This window comes from Eleutherodactylus coqui, chromosome 2 (assembly GCF_035609145.1).
Source record: "Eleutherodactylus coqui strain aEleCoq1 chromosome 2, aEleCoq1.hap1, whole genome shotgun sequence".
In the NCBI taxonomy this organism is placed as follows: domain Eukaryota; kingdom Metazoa; phylum Chordata; class Amphibia; order Anura; family Eleutherodactylidae; genus Eleutherodactylus; species Eleutherodactylus coqui.
Genome location: NC_089838.1, coordinates 172,782,512 through 172,805,001, shown reverse-complemented (window position 1 = coordinate 172,805,001; position 22,490 = coordinate 172,782,512). Strand labels below are relative to the sequence as shown.

The window sequence follows — 22,490 nt, the reverse complement described above, 5'->3', positions numbered from 1 at the left end:
CTATATACACTAAATATGTCTTCTGTCCCTGCCTCACCACTACTGGCCCTGGACAATGTAAAATTACTGCAGGACGCAATGCTCTGCACGGCCGATATACAAAAAAAAAAAAAAAGTGCAACACTGCAAAAAGCAGCCTCCACACTACTGCACACGGTTAGATGTGGCCCGAAGAAGGACCGTTGGGGTTCTTGAAGCCTAAAATAACTCCTAACGCTCTCCCTATAGCAGCTCCGGCACCAGCAGCACTGTCCCTGAACTATGTCAGAATGCATCTGTGGCGAGCCGCGGGAGGGGCCGATTTATATACTCGGGTGACACCTGATCTCGCCAGCCACTCACTGCAGGGGGGTGGTATAGGGCTTGAACATTGCAGGGGGAAGTTGTAATGCCTTCCCTGTCTGTCTATTGGCCAGAAAAGCATGCAAATTTCTCAGGGAAGAAAGTGAAAGTAACTCGAACATCACATGGTACTCGTTACGAGTAACGAGCATCTCGAACACCCTAATACTCGAACGAGTATCAATCTCGGACGAGTATGCTCGCTCATCTCTATTACTGATTAAAGAGAGGGTCAGGTTCTGAGGAAAGCTGTAGAAGATGGGTAAATGAAGAAGAGTTCGATTAGGTAAAGTAATAGTCGAAACAAAAAATAAACTGTCCCATCTTGCTTTCTTGCGCTGCAGTCTTGGTCCCATAAGCAGGTATACTCACAAGCCTTCACATTGCCATCCGGCTACCTTGGCTTTAGTTAGACACATATATTTCAAATACAGGAATCCGGCTATTGTGAAGAACCTTGCTTTTATTCCAATAACTTCGTGCTCATACAGACAAACAGAGTACGCGTTTCGGTTCGCAGAACCTTGCTCAGAGGTGAGCAAGGTTCTGCGAACCGAAACGCGTACTCTGTTTGTCTGTATGAGCACGAAGTTATTGGAATAAAAGCAAGGTTCTTCACAATAGCCGGATTCCTGCATTTGAAATATATGTGTCTAAAGTAATAGTCCCCTGTGATTTAGGGCACTCTTATTGTATCAAATCATACTGACATCATCATTCATTAATTTTATTATTAATATTCATTGTTATTATCTATATATCACTAATTTTATGCATTTTTATTTTATGATACTCTTCTACTATTTTATTTATTATTCATTATTAGAGATGAGCGAGCACCAAAATGCTCGGGTGCTCGTTACTCGGGACGAAATTATCGCGATGCTCGAGGGTTCGTTTCGAGTAACGAACCCCATTGAAGTCAATGGGCGACCCGAGCATTTTTGTATATCGCCGATGCTCGCTAAGGTTTTCATTTGTGAAAATCTGGGCAATTCAAGAAAGTGATGGGAACGACACAGCAACGGGTAGGGCAGGCGAGGGGCTACATGTTGGGCTGCATCTCAAGTTCCCAGGTCCCACTATTAAGCCACAATAGTGGCAAGAGTGCCCCCCCCCAACAACTTTTACTTCTGAAAAGCCCTCATTAGCAATGCATACCTTAGCTAAGCACCACACTACCTCCAACAAAGCACAATCACTGCCTGCATGACACTCCGCTGCCACTTCTCCTGGGTTACATGCTGCCCAACCCCCCCCTGCACGACCCAGTGTCCACAGCGCACACCAAATTGTCCCTGCGCAGCCTTCAGCTGCCCTCAGCTGCCCTCATGCCACACCACCCTCATGTCTATTTATAAGTGCGTCTACCATGAGGAGGAACCGCAGGCACACACTGCAGAGGGTTGGCACGGCTAGGCAGCGACCCTCTTTAAAAGGGGCGGGGCGATAGCCCACAATGCTGTACAGAAGCAATGAGAAATATAATCGTGTGCCACCGCCATCAGGAGCTGCACACGTGGCCATAGCAATGGGGAACCTATGTGCCACACACTATTCATTCTGTCAAGGTGTCTGCATGCCCCAGTCAGACCGCGTTTTTTTATAAATAGTCACAGGCAGGTACAACTCCGCAATGGGAATTCCGTGTGCACCCACAGCATGGGTGGCCACCTGGAGCCCACCGGCTGTACATAAATGTATCCCATTGCAGTGCCCATCACAGCTGCGGTAACGTCCGATTAAATGCAGGTGGGCTTCGGCCCACACTGCATGCCCCAGTCACACTGGGGTTCTTTAGAAGTGGACACATGCAGTTACAACTCCCTGTGGACCCACAGCATGGGTGGGTGCCAGGAAGCCACCGGCGGTACATAAATATATCCCATTGCATTGCCCAGCACAGCTGATGTAACGTCAGCTTTAATGCAGGTGGGCAAAAAATTTATTGGATTATACTGTAGGCGAGGGCCCCAAAAAATTGGTGTACCAACAGTACTAATGTACGTCAGAAAAATTGCCCATGCCCAACCAAGAGGGCAGGTGAAACCCATTAATCGCTTTGGTTAATGTGGCTTCATTTGTAACTAGGCCTGGAGGCAGCCCAGTTAAAATAAAAATTGGTTCAGGTGAAAGTTTCAACGCTTTAATGATCATTGAAACGTATAAAAATTGTTTACAAAAATTATATGACTGAGCCTTGTGGGCCTAAGAAAAATTGCCCGTTCGGCGTGATTACGTCATGTTTCAGGATGAGGAGCAGGAGGAGGAGGATGAATATTATACACAGATTGATGAAGCTAAAAGGGCCATGTTTTTGATGGTGATAGAGAACAATGCTTCCATCCGCGGGTGCAGCCTACGTATTGTTTAGGTATCGCTGCTGTCCGCTGGTGGAGAAGAGAAGTCTGGGGAAATCCAGGCTTTGTTCATCTTGATGAGTGTAAGCCTGTCGGCACTGTCGGTTGACAGGCGGGTACGCTTATCTGTGATGGTGCCCCCAGCCGCACTAAACACCCTCTCTGACAAGACGCTAGCCGCAGGACAAGCAAGCACCTCCAGGGCATACAGCGCGAGTTCAGGCCACGTGTCCAGCTTCGACACCCAGTAGTTGTAGGGGGCAGAGGCGTCACGGAGGACGGTCGTGCGATCGGCTACGTACTCCCTCACCATCCTTTTACAGTGCTCCCGCCGACTCAGCCTTGACTGGGGAGCGGTGACACAGTCTTGCTGAGGAGCCAGAAAGATGTCAAAGGCCTTAGAGAGTGTTCCCCTGCCTGTGCTGTACATGCTGCCTGATCTCTGCGCCTCCCCTGCTACCTGGCCCTCGGAACTGCGCCTTCGGCCACTAGCGCTGTCGGATGGGAATTTTACCATCAGTTTGTCCGCCAGGGTCCTGTGGTATAGCATTACTCTCGAACCCCTTTCCTCTTCGGGTATGAGAGTGGAAAGGTTCTCCTTATACCGTGGGTCGAGCAGTGTGTACACCCAGTAATCCGTAGTGGCCAGAATGCGTGTAACGCGAGGGTCATGAGAAAGGCATCCTAACATGAAGTCAGCCATGTGTGCCAGGGTACCTGTACGCAACACATGGCTTTCCTCACTAGGAAGATCACTTTCAGGATCCTCCTCCTCAGGCCATACACGCTGAAAGGATGACAGGCAAGCAGCATGGGTACCCTCAGCAGTGGGCCAAGCTGTCTCTTCCCCCTCCTCCTCATCCTCCTCATGCTCCTCCTCCTCCTCCTCAACGCGCTGAGATATAGACAGGAGGGTGCTCTGACTATCCAGCGACATACTGTCTTCCCCCGCCTCTGTTTCCGAGCGCAAAGCGTCTGCCTTTATGCTTTGCAGGGAACTTCTCAAGAGGCATAGCAGAGGAATGGTGACGCTAATGATTGCAGCATCGCCGCTCACCATCTGGGTAGACTCCTCAAAGTTTCCAAGGACCTGGCAGATGTCTGCCAACCAGGCCCACTCTTCTGTAAAGAATTGAGGAGGCTGACTCCCACTACGCCGCCCATGTTGGAGTTGGTATTCCACTATAGCTGTACGCTGCTCATAGAGCCTGGCCAACATGTGGAGTGTAGAGTTCCACCGTGTGGGCACGTTGCACAGCAGTCGGTGCACTGGCAGATTAAACCGATGTTGCAGGGTGCGCAGGGTGGCAGCGTCCGTGTGGGACTTGCGGAAATGTGCGCAGAGCCGGCGCACCTTTCCGAGCAGGTCTGACAAGCGTGGGTAGCTTTTCAGAAAGCGCTGAACCACCAAATTAAAGACGTGGGCCAGGCATGGCACGTGCGTGAGGCTGCCGAGCTGCAGAGCTGCCACCAGGTTACGGCTGTTGTCACACACGACCATGCCCGGTTGGAGGCTCAGCGGCGCAAGCCAGCGGTCGGTCTGCTCTGTCAGACCCTGCAGCAGTTCGTGGGCCGTGTGCCTCTTCTCTCCTAAGCTGAGTAGTTTCAGCACGGCCTGCTGACGCTTGCCCACCGCTGTGCTGCCACGCCGCGCGACACCAACTGCTGGCGACGTCCTGCTGCTGACACATCTAGATTGCGAGACAGAGGTTGCGTAGGAGGAGGAGGAGGAGGAGGGTGGTTTAGTGGAGGAAGCATACACCGCCGCAGATACCACCACCGAGCTGGGGCCCGCAATTCTGGGGGTGGGTAGGACGTGACCGGTCCCACGCTCTGACTCTGTCCCAGCCTCCACTAAATTCACCCAATGTGCCGTCAGGGAGATATAGTGGCCCTGCCCGCCTGTGCATGTCCACGTGTCCGTTGTTAAGTGGACCTTGGCAGTAACCGCGTTGGTGAGGGCGCGTACAATGTTGCGGGAGACGTGGTCGTGCAGGGCTGGGACGGCACATCGGGAAAAGTAGTGGCGACTGGGAACTGAGTAGCGCGGGGCCGCCGCCGCCATCATACCTTTGAAAGCCTCCGTTTCCACAACCCTATACGGCAGCATCTCCAGGCTGATAAATTTGGCTATGTGCACGTTTAACGCTTGAGCGTGCGGGTGCTTGGCGGCGTACTTGCGCTCCAACACGTGCGCTAGCGACGGCTGGACGGTGCGCTGAGAGACATTGGTGGATGGGGCCGAGCACAGCGGAGGTGAGGGTGTGGGTGCAGGCCAGGAGACGGTAGTGCCTGTGTCCTGAGAGGGGGGTTGGATCTCAGTGGCAGGTTGGGGCACAGGGGCAGAGGCAGCGGTGCAAACCGGAGGCGGTGAACGGCCTTCGTCCCACCTTGTGGGGTGCTTGACCATCATATGTCTGCGCATGCTGGTGGTGGTGAGGCTGGTGGTGGTGGTTCCCCGGCTGATCTTGGCGCGACAAAGGTTGCACACCACTGTTCATCGATCGTCTGCACTCTCAGTGAAAAACTGCCAGACCTTTGAGCACCTCGGCCTCTGCAGGGTGGCATGGCGCGAGGGGGCGCTTTGGGAAACAGTTGGTGGATTATTCGGTCTGGCCCTGCCTCTACCCCTGGCCACCGCACTGCCTCTTCCAACCTGCCCTGCTGCTGCACTTGCCTCCCCCTCTGAAGACCTGTCCTCAGTAGGCGTAGCAAACCAGGTGGGGTCAGTCACCTCATCGTCCTGCTGCTCTTCCTCCGAATCCTCTGTGCGCTCCTCCCTCGGACTTACTCCAATTACTACTACCTGAGTGATAGACAACTGTGTCTCATCGTCATCGTCCTCCTCACCCACTGAAAGCTCTTGAGACAGTTGCCGGAAGTCCCCAGCCTCATCCCCCGGACCCCGGGAACTTTCCAAAGGTTGGGCATCGGTCACGACAAACTCCTCCGGTGGGAGAGGAACCATTGCTGGCCATTCTGGGCAGGGGCCCGGGAATAGTTCCTGGGAGTTTGCCTGCTCCTCAGAATGTGTCATTGTAATGGAGTGAGGAGGCTGGGAGGAAGGAGCAGCAGCAGCCAGAGGATTCAGAGTTGTAGCAGTGGACGGCGCAGAACTCTGGGTGGTCGATAGATTGCTGGATGCACTTTCTGCCATCCACGACAGGACCTGCTCACACTGCTCATTTTCTAATAAAGGTCTACCGCGTGGACCCATTAATTGTGAGATGAATGTGGGGACGCCAGAAACGTGCCTCTCTCCTAATCCCACAGCAGTCGGCTGCGATACACCTGGATCAGGAGCTCGGCCTGTGCCCACACCCTGACTTGGGCCCTCCGCGTCCTCAGCCGCGTCCACGTCCTCCAAGCCTACCCCTGCCCCTCAGCATGGTGTATAACCAGTAGTGCAGAAACAGAACGCTGTAATTAAATGTGCCGCTTATTGGCCTGTGGTTGGAGGCTGACTTCGCTTACGGAATGCACAACAGAGGCAGGAAAGAATTTTGCGCAAGCCTGCTGTAACACTTAGCTGGCTGCGTATGAATTAGGACAACTACCCCCAGCAGAGACCCAGTACACTTGTGGACAGGAATACAGCGGTGATGTAAGGGGCAACACAGAGGCAGGAAAGAATTTTGCGCAAGCCTGCTGTAACACTTTGCTGGCTGCGTATGAATTAGGACAACTACCCCCAGCAGAGACCCAGTACACTTGTGGACAGGAATACAGCGGTGATGTAAGAGGCAACACAGAGGCAGGAAAGAATTTTGCACAAGCCTGCTGTAACACTTAGCTGGCTGCGTATGAATTAGGACAACTACCCCTAGCAGAGACCCAGTACACTTGTGGACACGAATACAGCGGTGATGTAAGAGGCAACACAGAGGCAGGAAAGAATTTTGCGCAAGCCTGCTGTAACACTTAGCTGGCTGCGTATGAATTAGGACAACTACCCCTAGCAGAGACCCAGTACACTTGTGGACAGGAATACAGCGGTGATGTAAGAGGCAACACAGAGGCAGGAAAGAATTTTGCGCAAGCCTGCTGTAACACTTAGCTGGCTGCGTATGAATTAGGACAACTACCCCCAGCAGAGACCCAGTACACTTGTGGACAGGAATACAGCGGTGATGTAAGAGGCAACACAGAGGCAGGAAAGAATTTTGCGCAAGCCTGCTGTAACACTTAGCTGGCTGCGTATGAATTAGGACAACTACCCCTAGCAGAGACCCAGTACACTTGTGGACAGGAATACAGCGGTGATGTAAGAGGCAACACAGAGGCAGGAAAGAATTTTGCGCAAGCCTGCTGTAACACTTAGCTGGCTGCGTATGAATTAGGACAACTACCCCCAGCAGAGACCCAGTACACTTGTGGACAGGAATACAGCGGTGATGTAAGAGGCAACACAGAGGCAGGAAAGAATTTTGCGCAAGCCTGCTGTAACACTTAGCTGGCTGAGTATGAATTAGGACAACTACCCCCAGCAGAGACCCAGTACACTTGTGGACAGGAATACAGCGGTGATGTAAGAGGCAACACAGAGGCAGGAAAGAATTTTGCGCAAGCCTGCTGTAACACTTAGCTGGCTGCGTATGAATTAGGACAACTACCCCCAGCAGAGACCCAGTACACCGAGGACGGTCACAGGCAGCCCAAATAGATTTTTTTTCCCTAATGTTTTTGGAAAGGCCCACTGCCTATATACACTAAATATGTCTTCTGTCCCTGCCTCACCACTACTGGCCCTGGACAATGTAAAATTACTGCAGGACGCAATGCTCTGCACGGCCGATATACAAAAAAAAAAAAAAAGTGCAACACTGCAAAAAGCAGCCTCCACACTACTGCACACGGTTAGATGTGGCCCGAAGAAGGACCGTTGGGGTTCTTGAAGCCTAAAATAACTCCTAACGCTCTCCCTATAGCAGCTCCGGCACCAGCAGCACTGTCCCTGAACTATGTCAGAATGCATCTGTGGCGAGCCGCGGGAGGGGCCGATTTATATACTCGGGTGACACCTGATCTCGCCAGCCACTCACTGCAGGGGGGTGGTATAGGGCTTGAACATTGCAGGGGGAAGTTGTAATGCCTTCCCTGTCTGTCTATTGGCCAGAAAAGCATGCAAATTTCTCAGGGAAGAAAGTGAAAGTAACTCGAACATCACATGGTACTCGTTACGAGTAACGAGCATCTCGAACACCCTAATACTCGAACGAGTATCAATCTCGGACGAGTATGCTCGCTCATCTCTATTACTGATTAAAGAGAGGGTCAGGTTCTGAGAAAAGCTGTAGAAGATGGGTAAATGAAGAAGAGTTCGATTAGGTAAAGTAATAGTCGAAACAGAGGTGAGCAAGGTTCTGCGAACCGAAACGCGTACTCTGTTTGTCTGTATGAGCACGAAGTTATTGGAATAAAAGCAAGGTTCTTCACAATAGCCGGATTCCTGCATTTGAAATATATGTGTCTAAAGTAATAGTCCCCTGTGATTTAGGGCACTCTTATTGTATCAAATCATACTGACATCATCATTCATTAATTTTATTATTAATATTCATTGTTATTATCTATATATCACTAATTTTATGCATTTTTATTTTATGATACTCTTCTACTATTTTATTTATTATTCATTATTAGAGATGAGCGAGCACCAAAATGCTCGGGTGCTCGTTACTCGGGACGAAATTATCGCGATGCTCGAGGGTTCGTTTCGAGTAACGAACCCCATTGAAGTCAATGGGCGACCCGAGCATTTTTGTATATCGCCGATGCTCGCTAAGGTTTTCATTTGTGAAAATCTGGGCAATTCAAGAAAGTGATGGGAACGACACAGCAACGGGTAGGGCAGGCGAGGGGCTACATGTTGGGCTGCATCTCAAGTTCCCAGGTCCCACTATTAAGCCACAATAGTGGCAAGAGTGCCCCCCCCCCCAACAACTTTTACTTCTGAAAAGCCCTCATTAGCAATGCATACCTTAGCTAAGCACCACACTACCTCCAACAAAGCACAATCACTGCCTGCATGACACTCCGCTGCCACTTCTCCTGGGTTACATGCTGCCCAACCCCCCCCCCCCCTGCACGACCCAGTGTCCACAGCGCACACCAAATTGTCCCTGCGCAGCCTTCAGCTGCCCTCAGCTGCCCTCATGCCACACCACCCTCATGTCTATTTATAAGTGCGTCTACCATGAGGAGGAACCGCAGGCACACACTGCAGAGGGTTGGCACGGCTAGGCAGCGACCCTCTTTAAAAGGGGCGGGGCGATAGCCCACAATGCTGTACAGAAGCAATGAGAAATATAATCGTGTGCCACCGCCATCAGGAGCTGCACACGTGGCCATAGCAATGGGGAACCTATGTGCCACACACTATTCATTCTGTCAAGGTGTCTGCATGCCCCAGTCAGACCGCGTTTTTTTATAAATAGTCACAGGCAGGTACAACTCCGCAATGGGAATTCCGTGTGCACCCACAGCATGGGTGGCCACCTGGAACCCACCGGCTGTACATAAATGTATCCCATTGCAGTGCCCATCACAGCTGCGGTAACGTCCGATTAAATGCAGGTGGGCTTCGGCCCACACTGCATGCCCCAGTCACACTGGGGTTCTTTAGAAGTGGACACATGCAGTTACAACTCCCTGTGGACCCACAGCATGGGTGGGTGCCAGGAAGCCACCGGCGGTACATAAATATATCCCATTGCATTGCCCAGCACAGCTGATGTAACGTCAGCTTTAATGCAGGTGGGCAAAAAATTTATTGGATTATACTGTAGGCGAGGGCCCCAAAAAATTGGTGTACCAACAGTACTAATGTACGTCAGAAAAATTGCCCATGCCCAACCAAGAGGGCAGGTGAAACCCATTAATCGCTTTGGTTAATGTGGCTTCATTTGTAACTAGGCCTGGAGGCAGCCCAGTTAAAATAAAAATTGGTTCAGGTGAAAGTTTCAACGCTTTAATGATCATTGAAACGTATAAAAATTGTTTACAAAAATTATATGACTGAGCCTTGTGGGCCTAAGAAAAATTGCCCGTTCGGCGTGATTACGTCATGTTTCAGGATGAGGAGCAGGAGGAGGAGGATGAATATTATACACAGATTGATGAAGCTAAAAGGGCCACGTTTTTGATGGTGATAGAGAACAATGCTTCCATCCGCGGGTGCAGCCTACGTATTGTTTAGGTATCGCTGCTGTCCGCTGGTGGAGAAGAGAAGTCTGGGGAAATCCAGGCTTTGTTCATCTTGATGAGTGTAAGCCTGTCGGCACTGTCGGTTGACAGGCGGGTACGCTTATCTGTGATGGTGCCCCCAGCCGCACTAAACACCCTCTCTGACAAGACGCTAGCCGCAGGACAAGCAAGCACCTCCAGGGCATACAGCGCGAGTTCAGGCCACGTGTCCAGCTTCGACACCCAGTAGTTGTAGGGGGCAGAGGCGTCACGGAGGACGGTCGTGCGATCGGCTACGTACTCCCTCACCATCCTTTTACAGTGCTCCCGCCGACTCAGCCTTGACTGGGGAGCGGTGACACAGTCTTGCTGAGGAGCCAGAAAGATGTCAAAGGCCTTAGAGAGTGTTCCCCTGCCTGTGCTGTACATGCTGCCTGATCTCTGCGCCTCCCCTGCTACCTGGCCCTCGGAACTGCGCCTTCGGCCACTAGCGCTGTCGGATGGGAATTTTACCATCAGTTTGTCCGCCAGGGTCCTGTGGTATAGCATTACTCTCGAACCCCTTTCCTCTTCGGGTATGAGAGTGGAAAGGTTCTCCTTATACCGTGGGTCGAGCAGTGTGTACACCCAGTAATCCGTAGTGGCCAGAATGCGTGTAACGCGAGGGTCATGAGAAAGGCATCCTAACATGAAGTCAGCCATGTGTGCCAGGGTACCTGTACGCAACACATGGCTTTCCTCACTAGGAAGATCACTTTCAGGATCCTCCTCCTCAGGCCATACACGCTGAAAGGATGACAGGCAAGCAGCATGGGTACCCTCAGCAGTGGGCCAAGCTGTCTCTTCCCCCTCCTCCTCATCCTCCTCATGCTCCTCCTCCTCCTCCTCAACGCGCTGAGATATAGACAGGAGGGTGCTCTGACTATCCAGCGACATACTGTCTTCCCCCGCCTCTGTTTCCGAGCGCAAAGCGTCTGCCTTTATGCTTTGCAGGGAACTTCTCAAGAGGCATAGCAGAGGAATGGTGACGCTAATGATTGCAGCATCGCCGCTCACCATCTGGGTAGACTCCTCAAAGTTTCCAAGGACCTGGCAGATGTCTGCCAACCAGGCCCACTCTTCTGTAAAGAATTGAGGAGGCTGACTCCCACTACGCCGCCCATGTTGGAGTTGGTATTCCACTATAGCTGTACGCTGCTCATAGAGCCTGGCCAACATGTGGAGCGTAGAGTTCCACCGTGTGGGCACGTCGCACAGCAGTCGGTGCACTGGCAGATTAAACCGATGTTGCAGGGTGCGCAGGGTGGCAGCGTCCGTGTGGGACTTGCGGAAATGTGCGCAGAGCCGGCGCACCTTTCCGAGCAGGTCTGACAAGCGTGGGTAGCTTTTCAGAAAGCGCTGAACCACCAAATTAAAGACGTGGGCCAGGCATGGCACGTGCGTGAGGCTGCCGAGCTGCAGAGCCACCACCAGGTTACGGCTGTTGTCACACACGACCATGCCCGGTTGGAGGCTCAGCGGCGCAAGCCAGCGGTCGGTCTGCTCTGTCAGACCCTGCAGCAGTTCGTGGGCCGTGTGCCTCTTCTCTCCTAAGCTGAGTAGTTTCAGCACGGCCTGCTGACGCTTGCCCACCGCTGTGCTGCCACGCCGCGCGACACCGACTGCTGGCGACGTGCTGCTGCTGACACATCTTGATTGCGAGACAGAGGTTGCGTACGTGAAGGAGGAGGAGGAGGGTGGTTTAGTGGAGGAAGCATACACCGCCGCAGATACCACCACCGAGCTGGGGCCCGCAATTCTGGGGGTGGGTAGGACGTGAGCGGTCCCACGCTCTGACTCTGTCCCAGCCTCCACTAAATTCACCCAATGTGCCGTCAGGGAGATATAGTGGCCCTGCCCGCCTGTGCTTGTCCACGTGTCCGTTGTTAAGTGGACCTTGGCAGTAACCGCGTTGGTGAGGGCGCGTACAATGTTGCGGGAGACGTGGTCGTGCAGGGCTGGGACGGCACATCGGGAAAAGTAGTGGCGACTGGGAACTGAGTAGCGCGGGGCCGCCGCCGCCATCATACCTTTGAAAGCCTCCGTTTCCACAACCCTATACGGCAGCATCTCCAGGCTGATAAATTTGGCTATGTGCACGTTTAACGCTTGAGTGTGCGGGTGCGTGGCGGCGTACTTGCGCTTGCGCTCCAACACTTGCGCTAGCGACGGCTGGACGGTGCGCTGAGAGACATTGGTGGATGGGGCCGAGCACAGCGGAGGTGAGGGTGTGGGTGCAGGCCAGGAGATGGTAGTGCCTGTGTCCTGAGAGGGGGGTTGGATCTCAGTGGCAGGTTGGGGCACAGGGGCAGTGAACGGCCTTCGTCCCACCTTGTGGGGTGCTTGACCATCATATGTCTGCGCATGCTGGTGGTGGTGAGGCTGGTGGTGGTGGCTCCCCGGCTGATCTTGGCGCGACAAAGGTTGCACACCACTGTTCGTCGATCGTCTGCGCTCTCAGTGAAAAACTGCCAGACCTTTGAGCACCTCGGCCTCTGCAGGGTGGCATGGCGCGAGGGGGCGCTTTGGGAAACAGTTGGTGGATTATTCGGTCTGGCCCTGCCTCTACCCCTGGCCACCGCACTGCCTCTTCCAACCTGCCCTGCTGCTGTACTTGCCTCCCCCTCTGAAGACCTGTCCTCAGTAGGCGTAGCAAACCAGGTGGGGTCAGTCACCTCATCGTCCTGCTGCTCTTCCTCCGAATCCTCTGTGCGCTCCTCCCTCGGACTTACTCCAATTACTACTACCTGAGTGATAGACAACTGTGTCTCATCGTCATCGTCCTCCTCACCCACTGAAAGCTCTTGAGACAGTTGCCGGAAGTCCCCAGCCTCATCCCCCGGACCCCGGGAACTTTCCAAAGGTTGGGCATCGGTCACGACAAACTCCTCCGGTGGGAGAGGAACCATTGCTGGCCATTCTGAGCAGGGGCCCGGGAATAGTTCCTGGGAGTCTGCCTGCTCCTCAGAATGTGTCATTGTAATGGAGTGAGGAGGCTGGGAGGAAGGAGCAGCAGCAGCCAGAGGATTCAGAGTTGTAGCAGTGGACGGCGCAGAACTCTGGGTGGTCGATAGATTGCTGGATGCACTTTCTGCCATCCACGACAGGACCTGCTCACACTGCTCATTTTCTAATAAAGGTCTACCGCGTGGACCCATTAATTGTGAGATGAATGTGGGGACGCCAGAAACGTGCCTCTCTCCTAATCCCGCAGCAGTCGGCTGCGATACACCTGGATCAGGAGCTCGGCCTGTGCCCACACCCTGACTTGGGCCCTCCGCGTCCTCAGCCGCGTCCACGTCCTCTAGGCCTACCCCTACCCCTCAGCATGGTGTATTACCAGTAGTGCAGAAACAGAACGCTGTAATTAAATGTGCCGCTTATTGGCCTGTGGTTGGAGGCTGACTTCGCTTACGGAATGCACAACAGAGGCAGGAAAGAATTTTGCGCAAGCCTGCTGTAACACTTAGCTGGCTGCGTATGAATTAGGACAACTACCCCCAGCAGAGACCCAGTACACTTATGGACAGGAATACAGCGGTGATGTAAGAGGCAACACAGAGGCAGGAAAGAATTTTGCGCAAGCCTGCTGTAACACTTAGCTGGCTGCGTATGAATTAGGACAACTACCCCTAGCAGAGACCCAGTACACTTGTGGACAGGAATACAGCGGTGATGTAAGAGGCAACACAGAGGCAGGAAAGAATTTTGCGCAAGCCTGCTGTAACACTTAGCTGGCTGCGTATGAATTAGGACAACTACCCCCAGCAGAGACCCAGTACACTTGTGGACAGGAATACAGCGGTGATGTAAGAGGCAACACAGAGGCAGGAAAGGATTTTGCGCAAGCCTGCTGTAACACTTAGCTGGCTGCGTATGAATTAGGACAACTACCCCCAGCAGAGACCCAGTACACTTGTGGACAGGAATACAGCGGTGATGTAAGAGGCAACACAGAGGCAGGAAAGGATTTTGCGCAAGCCTGCTGTAACACTTAGCTGGCTGAGTATGAATTAGGACAACTACCCCCAGCAGAGACCCAGTACACCGAGGACGGTCACAGGCAGCCCAAATAGATTTTTTTTCCCTAATGTTTTTTGGAAAGGCCCACTGCCTATATACACTAAATATGTCTTCTGTCCCTGCCTCACCACTACTGGCCCTGGACAATGTAAAATTACTGCAGGACGCAATGCTCTGCACGGCCGATATACAAAAAAAAAAAGTGCAACACTGCAAAAAGCAGCCTCCACACTACTGCACACGGTTAGATGTGGCCCGAAGAAGGACCGTTGGGGTTCTTGAAGCCTAAAATAACTCCTAACGCTCTCCCTATAGCAGCTCCGGCACCAGCAGCACTGTCCCTGAACTATGTCAGAATGCATCTGTGGCGAGCCGCGGGAGGGGCCGATTTATATACTCGGGTGACACCTGATCTCGCCAGCCACTCACTGCAGGGGGGTGGTATAGGGCTTGAACGTCGCAGGGGGAAGTTGTAATGCCTTCCCTGTCTTTCTATTGGCCAGAAAAGTGCGCTAACGTCTCAGAGATGAAAGTGAAAGTAACTCGAACATCGCGTGGTACTCGTCTCGAGTAACGAACATCTCGAACACGCTAATACTCGAACGAGTATCAAGCTCGGACGAGTACGTTCGCTCATCTCTATTCATTATTTGTTTATTCGCTTGTGCTAATTATTCACTTCCTCATTTTTTTATTTGTGTCCCCCCCCCTTTCTTTCTTCTTTATATACTTTTTCTATCCTTGCAATTCACCTACTGTATGTTGCAAAAGTCTCAATTATCTTATGTGTGTATTAGACCTACTTAGCTTGACTGATGAAGGGGTTCACCCCGAAACACATATTTTATGCTGGTTTTTAATTTATTTAATAAAAAGAGAAGTAGGATATTACATCCTACTGCCTTACAACCTTTATTGGAGAGTGGTGCCGAGAGACCATTTTTTTGGTCCTCATATATCTAATCTCTTACTATCTTTCATAGTCTCACAGATCCATTTTTCTGTTACAGAGGTAAAACCTACATTTTAAACATAACTTGCAGCTACCTGCAGCCACCACTAAGGCCAAGCTCAGATCTGAGCTTAGGACTCTGGCTAACCTCTATTTTTTGGCTCCATGCTCAGAACCAAACTACAAAAATCCTGCAACCAGTAGATTCGGCACTCACCAGACTGATGTTCTTGCTTATAATGGGGCCGGTCTGGCTTTCTACATGCCAGGTGAAATGTTTTCAGATAAAACAGCGCAGCTTGCTTTCTTGTTTTCCTTGCTGTATTAATAGGTGGGAATAAACTGATACATTAAAGGAGTTGTCCTGCGGCAGCAAGTGGGGTTATGCACTTCTGTATGGCCATATTAATGCACTTTGTAATATACATCGTGCATTAAATATGAGCCATACAGAAGTTATTCACTTACCTGCTCCGTTGCTGGTGTCCCCGTTGCCGTCTAATTTCAGCGTCTAATCGCCCGATTAGACGCGCTTGCGCAGATGGGTCTTTTCCCTTCGGCTCGGTTCGGCAGCAGCGGCGTTCTGGCTCCGCCCCCTTGTACACATCATCGTGTAGCTCCGCCCCGTCACATGTGCCGATTCCAGCCTCCTGATTGGCTGAAATCGGCACACGTGACGGGGGCGGAGCTACGCGATGACGCGTACAAGGGGCGGAGCCAGAACGCTGCTGCCGAACCGAGCCGAAGGGAAAAGACCCATCTGCGCAAGCGCGTCTAATCGGGCGATTAGACGCTGAAGTTAGACGGCACCAAGGCGACAGGGACGCTAGCAACGGAGCAGGTAAGTGAATAACTTCTGTATGGCTCATATTTAATGCACGATGTATATTACAAAGTGCATTAATATGGCCATACAGAAGTGCATAACCCCACTTGCTGCCACGGGACAACCCCTTTAAGTCCCTAACCTGCTATACACAAGTGGCTATAGAAACAATTTATATAATATCTGCATGGTTACAGTGACAAACAAGTGGTCTATAATATTTCTTTTTCATTCTTTTATTTAATAGATAATGTTTTTGGACAGTTGGAAAGTTGTGATTTCTTTAATGACGCAATCAAGACAGACCTCTGTTTCCTAACTATACATGATGCTGTTTTGCATATACAGAAGCAGAAAAAGAACTGCAGTAGCTGTAGTCTTCTGGATATGGTAAGCAGATATAAGATTGGGATTTACAACCACACAACTGCCTTCATTGAGAAGTTACAAACCTACAATAATAGCTCTCAATTAGTTACTAGCTTTTGTAAAAGTACATTGTATGATATACTGTCAAATATAATTACTCTACACAGAGGCATAACTTGAAGCTTCTGGGCCCCAATGCAAAACCTGTAACAGGGCTCCCAACTATAATGCTTTATTCATAGTACTGGGCTCTCTATATGGAGACGAGAGGCCTTATGGGCCCCCTAAGACTCCAGGGCCCGGGTGCAACCACATCCCCTATAGTTATGCCAGTAACTCTACATGTACAGTATGTAAAAGGCAGTAAGCATAAATGTACATTTGTAGCACAGGTTAAAAAGACATACATAAAGTAACATAGTATGTAAGGCCGAAAAAAGACAGATCGCCATCCAGTTCAGCATATTACCCCCAATGTTGATCCAGAGGAAGGCAAAAAAAAAACCCTGAGGTAAAAGCCAATTTTCCCCATTCAAGGGAAAAAATTCCTTCCCAGCTCCAATCTGGCAACTGGAATAATCCTCGGATCATCAACCCTATTGCTGAACTGGGTGACAGTGAAAACTAATTGCAAATTATAACCAACAACAAGCTAATGCAGTACATTATAAAATATATCAATTCTTGTAGTTATAAACATTGTTCTCCACAAACTAATTGCATAGTAAACCTAACCAAAAGTGTCATATTTTAGCACTGTAAAATGTTTGTATGTGTACGCTTTTCTGTTATATTTACTGAAACTATTTCCAATTTTCTTTTTAAGGCATCACATATGCAAGTCCAGCCAGCTAGTCGAAATGAAATTCTTAAAAGAACGCTACCAGTAAAATCAGTGGAAAGAGGTGGGATGATTATGTTTTTGCATATATTAAGGCAGATGTATTTAAAGAAAAATCTAATTAAAGTTTTCCCTAATTATGTGAGCTGAGCTCTCTAAATGTTCCTAAAAACTGATGCCAAAATTATAATGTAATAGCAAAATCCTGTGATATGCCTTAGACTTTTTGACTTGGTCCAATGAGTTAAAAACAGTCAGCTGATCCATATAGTCTACACAAGTAACATGTCTGGAGTTCAATTAAAGGAATACTAAACATAGAGAATTCACAAAAACATAAAACATATCCCATCAATTCCTCCCTCAATCTCTTCCTTTAATCCTGACCTGTCTCATACTGAAATTAAAAGCATTACATAAGTGTGTGTATGTATGTATGTATATATATACACGCATACATGCATACATACATACATACATACACACACACACACACACACACACACTATGTGTCTGCCAGGGAATCAGCCTTTTCTCCCACTCTACGGCCCCCAGCACACGTCGGGATTTCCCGCAGAATTTCCGCCCCTGGACGTCTGCATACGATTTCATTACTAAACGCAATCCTATGCAAACGGACGCAATTTGTCCGTGTGAAAATACATGCGGAAAACAAATCGCAGCATGCTCTAATTCTGTGCGGGTCTTGCACATCAAAGAGCTGGAGCTGCAGGAGAGGTGAGCGCCACACTGGTCCCTGTAGGGGCTCAGGTCGGGTCCTGCTGCGAGAATTCTCGTAGTGGGATCCGACCCCGCCGTCTGCAGACGGCCTACCTCCTCCCAGTTCTGTATGTGGCTGTGAGACGGCTGACTGCAGCAGGAGACTCTTCCCACCACTCTGTCTATAGTAGGTTACAAGTAGTGTTAGAGACTTTACACAGGAATGGAATTATCCACAAGATGCAGGGCAAATGCAGGTTTTTTGTCTAGTGTGGATTTTGTTGCATTTTTAACTGCGGAATTTATTAGGTGGAACGTCTTGTGGAATTTCTTGTTTTCTTTTCCGCGGACTTTAGTTGTGTAATAAAATCTACTGTATGTTAGAAATTCACAAGAACAATTCTGAAAAAAAGTCCTTAATTCCGCAGCAAAAAACTGTGGAATTGAATCTTGCAGTTTAGAAGTAAAGACCTGTGGGTTTTCTTTCAAAAATGTATTTATTGTTTTAATTGACAAAACGAACATACATTAGAAAACAGATATGATAAACTACGCCATTAGAGATATAATCTTTCTAAAACATAAAAGAGAGCACACCTTTTCCCCCTCCCCCTGGACTAGGAGTCTTTATGCAGGTTTGCATGAAAGTCACCTCCCTCCTGAGGCGATCAGGAGGGAGAGGAAAAAAGAAAAAATAAGGGGAAATCCACCTGGTGAAAAACGGTCTAAGTTCGAGGAGACCATAAACAGAGCCAACAACATAGGGCTATGAAAGGAACTCTGAGATCCTTGATATAGCTGCTGGTTGGGCCACAAGCTGGACCCATTCCGCGGTTAGGGCAGCTCTCGACTGATCTAAACATGGGTACGAAATCAAAACATGTCGAACAAGCCCTTGAGATATCAAAGGGTCCCACAAACGGCCCACCAGGCAGCCACAAGACCCCCGAGGCGAGCAAGAATCCCTTGTGGTATAGGTCTACGGACAGTCTGTCGTGTGTGGAGGACTGAAAAGACGTTCCCTAACTGTTGTAACTGTTTTAACTATTTTAATCAAAACGAAAAATTTGCAAAGAAAGTGAGAAGAAAAGGTGAAAATAAAAAAAGAGAGAAAAAATTAGGAAAAGAACAGAAGCAAAGACCTGTGGGTTTTAACAGGTGTGGAATACAAGCCCTATAGGAATAACATTGTAACACATAAATGTCCGTACGGACAAATTCTGTCCCATCTGAAAGGTTCCTTAAACTCTACTCCCACAGGTCATCAGGAAATTATCTTTCGTTTCTGTTTAGTGTTCCCATAAGGAGACATAAGGAACATTGCATTTACCCATACTAAAATTACCATGTTATTTACCCCACAGTGAATGCTATAAAGAAAAAAAAATTCTGGAATTGTTGTTTCCTGTTCAGTTTTATTCCATGTTATAGAATGCAGAATGATCTAAAAGTTGTATGTACCACAAAATAATACCTGTGAAAAGCTCGTCCCACAAGAATAGCTGTCATACAACTCCACCGATAAAAACCAAAATGCTATGACTTTCAGTATATGACGACACTTAAAAAAAGTAATTTCTTTAACAAAGTGATTTTATTGTGAAAAATCAACAGGACTTGACAAAATTACATAAATTTAGTAATGGTGTAATCGCATTGACTCACAGAATACAGTTGACATGTCAACTATACTGTACAGTGAATGTCATGTAGTATAAATTTTGTTTTGATCATAAATCAACTTAACCCTTTCCAATCCACTGTCTGACGTCTAAAGACATTATGATTTAAGGCTGTACAGCTCCGATGTTGGAAGACGCCCGTCGGGGTTCTCTTACTGTATATTGCCAGCCTCTCTGCTCTCGGAGCCTATCCAACGTGTCACCTCATGCAGTACTGGCTTTAGCCAGCATATAGCGCCATTGCATAACAGCAGCAAAAGAGTAAGCCCCCTGGAAAACCAGGATACACATTGGATTGGAAAGGGTTAGTAGTTAACCCCTTAATGACTGCCCCATCGGGAAACTACGTCCTCAGAAAGTGGGCTTTAATCTTAGAGGACGTAGTTTTATGCATCCTCTTTGGATTGATGCCCACCTGCCTGAGGACGTGACAGCTCCATGCTGTCGGTGCCCGCAGGTAGCCGGCAGCATGGAGCTGTCATCCCGGGCTGCGGGCAGTCCCCCCCGGCATTGCGATTGGCGCTATCCAATGGAAAGCGCCGATCGCAAAAAAGTAAACAAAAATGTGTAAAAAAGTAAAGATTCAGCTGCCCTGATGGATCGGATCCATCAGGGAAGCTGAAAATACTCACGCGGCTTGTCCCCGGTGTCCCCCGGAGATCGGTGTCCTCCCAGACCCGCCGGCGCATGCGCAGAAGCCCGGGAGCCCCCGGCAAATTTGAAATCTCCTGGCTCCCGGCTCCTGAAGGTAGCCGGGAACCAGGAGGTGTTACCGGGGACCGCGATTTCCGCTATCCATTGGATAGCGGCGATCGCAAAAAACTTTAAAAAGTAAAGAAAAATGGTCAGTTTCACCTCTCCTCATGGATCGGATCCATGAGGGGAGGTGAAAATACTCACCTAAGTCCTCCCCGATGTCCTGGGACCCGAATCCCCGTCTGCACATGCGCGCCCGATGATTGACATCGGGCTCGTGCGCAGACGGGCTCGAGCCCCGGGAAATTTAAAATCCTTCTGCTCCAGGCTGCCATGTGTAGCCAGGAACAGAGAGATTATACCGGGGACATGATCACTGTTATCCAATGGATAGCAGTGATCATGTAAAGTAAAAAAAAGTGTAAAAAGTAAAAAAAAAGGGTAAAAGTAAAAAAAAAAAGTTTACAAAAAGTTTTAAAAAGTTTTAAAAAAGTTAAAAAAGCTTGCGTTTCATCTCCCCCCACGGATCATATCCGTGAGGTAGGATGAAATGACGTACCTAAGGCCCGCGGATTTATCCGCGGACCTTACCCCAGCTTCTACGCACGTGCCCGTCGCCGAAATGGCAGACGCATGCGCAAAAGCCGTGGATTGCCAGGATAATTTAAAATCTCCCTGCTCCTGGCTACAAAACTTAGCCGAGAGCCTGGAGATTTCACGGGGGGCCGCGGTGAGTGGTTCCTGGTCACGTGTTCGCCGTTATCCAATGGATATTGGCGATCACGTAAAAGTAAAAAAAAGGTGAAGCTTCATCTTCCCTCACCGATGCGATCAGTGAGAGGAGATAAAACGTTTTACCAGAGGCCTCCGTATTTGCACCCTAACGCGATCTTCTCCCGTGAACTTTCCCGGATCCTGCGCATGCGACCGCCGGCAAAACACCGGACACATGCGCAGGAGTCGGGGAGCCCAGGAAAATTAAAATCTCCTTGCTCCCAGCGACCAACGGTCGCCGAGAGCCTGGAGCAGTGATGGGTGGCCTCGTTGAGCGGTCCCCGGTCACGAGATAAAAAGGTAGCGATCTACCTTTGGCCGGTCTCACATGACCGGATAGGAATTACAGATTCCGCATGCGTCTGATCCGCGGTAATACGCAGATGAAGCGCATTGGATTACACAATTCTGCTCACATTAGCGGGTTGGAATTGTGTAATCCACTCGCAGAAAAGAGAACACAGCAGGTTCTATTTTACTGCGGATATCTGCAACATAGAGCCCATTCTGCTCCATTGTCGCGGATATACCCGCTGCCCATACGCAACTACATTGTAAACGGGCTGCGGGTACCCGCGTCATCGCTAAGCGACGGTGCGGGAAATACAAACAAAAAAAAAGTACTGCGAATGACCGCCTGTGTGAGTAGGCAGTTATGCGCAGTACATTACGTGGCCGTACGCAGGGTCACAGACGGGCTCACAGCTGGGATCCGCTGCGGGCCTCCACAAGCGGATTCCACCTATGGCTGCGTGAGCCCGGCGTTATTCAGACCGCTACCTGTAATACACAATTTACAAGAAGCCCCTGGAACGCTTGCCTTCATGCAGTTCCAGGAGCACCTTATTGAGCGTCTTCTGTGCGAGACCGCCGCACCTCATCAAGCTTACGGAGCCTCACAGAGCACCACTTTTTACACCCCATACCCGCTACTGAGGTCACGAAATACCTACAAAAAAGCATGAGGAGAGGGGAGGAGATACCCGGTTTTATTGCCCCATGTACCCATCCCAACCAGCCTCCGTAATTACCCCTGTCTTCGGAAATACCACACAGTTCACATTATTACTTCAATCTAAGATTTGGGGGAAGGCCGAAAATGGCACGGAGTGTGTGGGGAGGGGATATTTTTAGGGAGTCAATTTTTATTCCGTACAAATGAACAATGGGGCCTGGGATTTATTCAGTTGTGCCCTGCAATCCAACGGGTGTTCCCTCCATTATGGGCCTAACCATGTGTCCTATAAGTAGATTAGGGCCACAATGGGTATGTTTTTGAACACGGGACAAACGGGGGTATCCATTTTGGGGTGAAAGTCTTCATTCCTATGTACACTGTACAAAAAAACCCAGTTTTTAAATTGACAAAATTGCCAAAAAAATTAAAATCATAATTTTTTCCTTCTGCTTTGCTTAGATTTATTCAAATACTGTGGGGTCAAAATACGCAGTACACCCCTAGATGAATTTGTTAAGGGGTCTAGTTTTTAAAATGGGGTCATCTGAGGGGGTTCTTTATCGTTTTGGACGCTCAATGGCTCTACAAGTGGGCAATGGGGCCTGGAATTTATTGCGTTGTACCCTGAAATCAAACGGGTGCTCCTTCCATTATAGGCCTAGCCATGTGTCCTTTAAGTAGATTAGGGCCACAAGGGGTATGTATCTGAACACAGGACAAACA

General features: G+C 49.6%; 1 protein-coding gene across 5 annotated transcripts in view; it reads left to right on the top strand.

The window, feature by feature from the left end:
* Positions 1–22,490, top strand: part of LOC136611940 (pendrin-like) — a 114,831-nt gene that overhangs the window by 79,766 nt on the left and 12,575 nt on the right. For all 5 annotated transcript variants that reach the window (XM_066591928.1, XM_066591927.1, XM_066591930.1 and 2 more), the window contains 2 exons: positions 15,975–16,117; positions 16,923–17,001. In XM_066591928.1, the coding sequence (XP_066448025.1) occupies positions 15,975–16,117; positions 16,923–17,001 (222 nt within the window). The remainder of the gene's footprint in view (positions 1–15,974; positions 16,118–16,922; positions 17,002–22,490) is intronic.